The sequence below is a fragment of the Penaeus chinensis genome, chromosome 31, assembly GCF_019202785.1.
Source record: "Penaeus chinensis breed Huanghai No. 1 chromosome 31, ASM1920278v2, whole genome shotgun sequence".
NCBI lineage: Eukaryota > Metazoa > Arthropoda > Malacostraca > Decapoda > Penaeidae > Penaeus > Penaeus chinensis.
The window spans coordinates 36,429,076-36,434,075 of record NC_061849.1 but is presented as its reverse complement, the minus strand read 5'-3'; the positions used below and the strand labels follow the sequence as shown (position 1 = coordinate 36,434,075).

Sequence of the window (5,000 nt, the reverse complement as noted above, 5' to 3'; positions counted from 1 at the left end):
CAGAAGAGAGAGATAGAATTGTCGGAAACAGGGCGATTAAGAGTGAGGAGACATGGGATAGTGGAGCAGGACAGAAGTCAGGAGTAGACAGTGAGGGAGAAAAGACAGAGTGGACAGTGAGGAGAGAAGACGAGTTGAGCGAGAGAGAGAGAGGAGCAGGAATGACGTGACGACTGGACACAGATGAAGTAAGTAGACAGATGAGAAAGAAGAGAGAGAGAGAGAAAGAAAGTGCAGAGAAGAACAGAGAGGAAACGGACAGGAAGACAGATAAGATGACACAGTGAGAAGTGACAGAAGAAGAAGAAGGAGAAGTGAAGTGACACAGGAGATAATGAACAGAAAGAGGAGAGAGGAGAAAGAGAGAGAGAGAGAGAGAGAGAGAGAGAGACAGACAGAGAAGTGAGTCAGCACAAAACAGAGAGAAAAGTACACAGAGAGAAAGAGGGAGAGAAAGCAAATGAAGTAAACACGACAGAGAATCTGGTAAGGCATCACAGAACGATGACTACAAGGAAAGTACAGTATGGCAGACACGAGATATATAGAAACGCGAATACAACACACAGACAGAGAACGAGAGAGACAGACGACACATAAAGCAACGAGTGATTAACAATTAGACATTTAACAAAGAAAGAGAAGAAGAACAAGCGCAGAGAATGTAAAGGCACATAGACGACAGAGAACATACAGAGAAGAGACGCGAACACAGACGTGAAACACTCGAGTAAAGCATAGAAAGTGAAGAAGAAGAGGTCAACGCATCTAATAAACACCATAAAAACTCTAAAGTACTAAGCAAAAGAGAAAGCAGAAGACAAAAACAGCAACATACAATGGGAAAGAAGGAACACAACGAAAGAAATCTTAGAAAACAAAACAAGAGGGAGCAGAGAAAAAAAAAAAGAAGAAAGGCAAAAAATGGAGGAAAGGAGGGACAAGAAGGAAGGAGATCACAAGACGAAAAGACGATAAAACCACAGACTAGACACAAAAAAGAAACGGTTAACACGAGCGATTAGACACATGTTCTCCAAAGATCAAACCATCAAAAGCACGGAGAGACCTTAGTGGTCAGAGAGTGCAAGCGCGCGTGTCCACTCAAGGGCCACCTTGCGAAGGTCGACACGCGAAGGCACCAAAGGAGCAAGAATACTGTGGAAAGACAGGTGAGTGTCCGCACCCGAGGGTGTCCACCAGACTCCACCGCGGATCTCGACGCCACGCTTTGGGCGGACTAGCAGTACGCACACCTCGCCCGGTTGGGCGTGCGAGCTCAGGAGACCATCCGAGCTGGAGCACCGTGCCCAGACGGGCCAGGTTGGCCGGGAGGAAAGCCAGAAGCCTTAAGATCATGGTCGGAGATAACCTTTCCTCCGTTCCGTCAAAACACACCGGCCAACTCGACGAAGGTGGAAGTTTATTCTCTACAACACATATTCCTCTCCCATCGAGTGCGTCACTCCTAGCCAATTAACACCCGGGTCGCGCCGTCGCCCCCGTTCGTACGACAGGTTCTGTCTAAATGCGCGGCCAGCCGCGGGATCCACACTCTAGTCCTCCGCGGGGGGCGCGGCTGCGCGGAGCACCTCACATCAACTCGACCGCAGAGATATGACCGTTTTTGTGTATTCACTGTTCTTACTCGTTTAGCATGTCGAAATTCTCGTCCGTTTTCGGTCTACCTCCCTTTCCCTGGCTCCGGGATAATTTCTTACCCCTTTTCCACACCAAACATCCTCACAGAGAACCTAGCCAAACACCGCGTTCAACCCTAGGAGTCTCTAGCACAACGCGCACGAACTGCACCTGCATCACATGGGTCACCCATATGGTACAATCCCAAGAAAACTACACCTAATCACAAGAAACCCCCTATCACGCACAAAAACCAAAGCATTATATTAATGGTTGACATAAACGAGACGATTTCCGATGTAAAAAAACAACATGTTCTTGAACCCCGTCCGACCAAACGCCTTACCACAACCGCGAAGACCGAATTGATAACCTGTAAATCAATCCAACACTCTGCACACAGCACAAATCACTTACGCCACACGTGGGCAAAGGAAGAGACCCGGTAAACAAATGATCGCGCCTACATCGGTGAACACAAGGAACAAACAACCACAAGGCCATATGTCACTTCACCTCATCTCCGAACCGTACTAACAACGCAGAGCCCCCACAGCAAAAGTACGCCAAGACCGGTCAACAAAATCATCACCACAAACCCTAAGAAGTTAGGCTAACGGTTAGCACACCGGCAGACACAAGACGACACAGGCAAAAGCCGCACGGCGCCAACCAGTCAGAAAACACGCACACTACTCCACACGCGAGCACAAGTACAACCATAGCGCCGAAGAGACCAAAACCAAAAGTCCGTAAGTGAAAGACCAGCCACGTTGACCAACAAAGCAGAAGAATGATGAGAGGCACGCAAAACAGCAAACATCAGACTCCGACCCACTACAGTAAACAAACCAAAACCGCCGAGACTCTAGAGTCCCTAGGTTAAGGAAAAAAATATCGAATTAAGTGACTACCAAACGCATGCACACTAGAAATCTCAACATATTCTCCACAAACATCCAGAAGTCACGAATCCCGCCCATATCCGATCTTAACGGACGGCACGATGTGCCCCTTCAGCTTGAATTAACTCCCCGTAGCACGCTAGGTGCTTGATTTCCCACACACAAGTCCCCAAGAGACATCCCTCGCGGTGTTCTTGGTGGGTGGCTGGCTTGGCACTCGTGGTCTCGCGCCTGTGACCCGACGCGGTCGCCTCACTGGGCGTGCGGTCTCAACCCTCAAACCATTACCCGCAAGTACACGCAGACACCCCAACCATAAGACTCAGCCACTCACTATACCGCCCCGCCGAGCAACACCTCCGCCTACGCCCTCAGCGTGCACGAGGGACACCAGGAGACCGTCACCTTCTTCATCGACGACCTTCCTCCTCAGGCTGCTGGTGACCTTCTGATCCAGGTAGGAAGAGCACGTTTGGTGGGACTCCTGGAGAGTACGTTTCTGCCTCCTGGTGGTTATACAAGTGGAGACTTTATATATAAACCTTTTGGAGGTTATCGGAGTAATATACAGACATAATAAAAAATAAAAAAAATACAAGTTATCAAAAAGGATAATCTTTTGTGCCCCCTTTTAGGAAATACAAAGTGATCATTTAGACCACATAGCCATATCTCCAAGTAAGATTCCATTGGCCGAGGCAGAGTCCCAGGGCCTTTTAGAACGTTCAGAAAACAACACCCTAGAGGGCTCTTTCAACGTCTCTGGGAAGTTCCTGGGCTTTACCAAGATCAAGTTTGTCCTCAGCAATGGCAATGATGAGGAACTTGTGGAGAGTGAGCCTGTCAGTGTCAAGGTAAGGCTTTTATTTATGACATTCTGCTTCCAACATTCATCCGCCTAAATAGCCAGGTTCAGTGTCATGGAAACCAGGTTCAGTGTCATGGAAACCGGTAAACCCTGAAATTGATTCTGAATCTTTTTATAGTGACTGAGAGGGTAGCTGCCCTTTTTATCTTACACTGGTTTGATTTGAAATATTGTACATATTCTTCATACTTGTGACACTTTATAGCACCATTTTCATTATTTAATTCCAACGCCACTTCTGTATGATTGCAGGTGCAACGTGGCCAACGGGTGCTTGATAAAATCTTCATCCATGTTGTTATTGCAATGGTTATTGTAGCGTATATCAACATGGGCTGTGCCATAGACTTACAGGTTATCAAACAGACCCTTCGTAAGCCTGTCGCCCCTGCTATAGGCTTGGCTTCGCAGTACTTATTTATGCCATTGGTAGGTCATATGTGGAGATTGTTGTGGAGTCTTGTTTCATATGAACTGGAAATATGAAAAAAACACGATTACATTACCAGGAGTAATTTTATTACCAGAGTCAGTGATATTTCATTCCATTCGCAGGCCTCATATGCCATTGGCTACGGCTTGTTCGGCAGCGCCCCGGAGATGTGGTTGGGTCTGTTCCTGACTGGCTGCTCTCCGGGTGGCGGCGGATCCAACATGTGGACTTACTTACTGGACGGTTCCCTTGACTTATCTGTCACCATGACCTTCATCTCGACTGTTGGGGCATTCCTGGCACTGCCTATGTGGGTCTATGCTCTGGCAAGGACCATCTTCCAAGGTAATGCAGCTGCGGAGGGATGTTTCGGGTCAATATACTTCTCTGTTATTAGGTTTGCGGGATTCAGATTCAGATTAAGCAATGTTCACAAAATATTCTTTAATGCAAAGCATGTATACAAAGTATTTTTAATGAATTACTTATTTAGTTATTTAGTTTATTTGTTAGATTATATATTATGTTGTTATTATTATTATTATTGTCATTATCATCATCAGTCTATTAGTAGTAGTAGTGGTAAAAATATTAATATTGTTAATGTTATTACCATTATCACCATCATTATTATCATTATCATTGTTGCTTTCATTATTAATATTATAATCATGCATGCTCACACATTTACATATATGCAAATACCTATCACTCACATTAGATCTCCTACCTTACAGATGGACATTTCTCGAAACTTCCCTACAAGAATATTGCCATGTTAGTGGTTGGCCTTGTGCTGCCTCTGTCCATTGGCTTGGTGATCAAGCGCTGCTCGCCTCGGGTTGCGCTCGTCATGAAGCGCCTTCTGAAGCCCATCTCCATCATCTTCATTCTGTTCATGATGACCTTTGGAGTTTACGCCAACCTCTACATTTTTGCTTTCTTCAGCTGGAAGGTATCCTTAATATATTTTTGTTTTTTAAATCTCTGTAATGAGAATGTAATCTATTGAAACTTGGATGACTGAAAAGGTTTCCCTGACATAATTCTATATATAACATGTTGAGACAATCAACACACATTCATTATTGGATCTATATACATGTATAATTTTGCTGCCTTCAGGTTGCTCTTGCTGGCATTCTGCTTCCCT

The 5,000-nt window shown here is 45.5% G+C and overlaps 1 protein-coding gene across 1 annotated transcript in view; it reads left to right on the top strand.

Moving 5' to 3' along the window:
* LOC125042158 overlaps window positions 1-5,000 on the top strand; it is a 7,502-nt gene that overhangs the window by 1,881 nt on the left and 621 nt on the right. The window contains exons 3-15 of the mRNA XM_047637625.1: window positions 1,043-1,172; window positions 1,204-1,323; window positions 1,473-1,631; window positions 1,782-1,899; window positions 2,045-2,171; window positions 2,277-2,393; window positions 2,574-2,689; window positions 2,867-3,003; window positions 3,182-3,400; window positions 3,667-3,843; window positions 3,970-4,192; window positions 4,585-4,802; window positions 4,973-5,000. The exon at window positions 4,973-5,000 is cut by the window's right edge and continues 122 nt beyond it. Coding sequence (XP_047493581.1) covers window positions 1,043-1,172; window positions 1,204-1,323; window positions 1,473-1,631; window positions 1,782-1,899; window positions 2,045-2,171; window positions 2,277-2,393; window positions 2,574-2,689; window positions 2,867-3,003; window positions 3,182-3,400; window positions 3,667-3,843; window positions 3,970-4,192; window positions 4,585-4,802; window positions 4,973-5,000 — 1,889 coding nt within the window. The remainder of the gene's footprint in view (window positions 1-1,042; window positions 1,173-1,203; window positions 1,324-1,472; window positions 1,632-1,781; window positions 1,900-2,044; window positions 2,172-2,276; window positions 2,394-2,573; window positions 2,690-2,866; window positions 3,004-3,181; window positions 3,401-3,666; window positions 3,844-3,969; window positions 4,193-4,584; window positions 4,803-4,972) is intronic.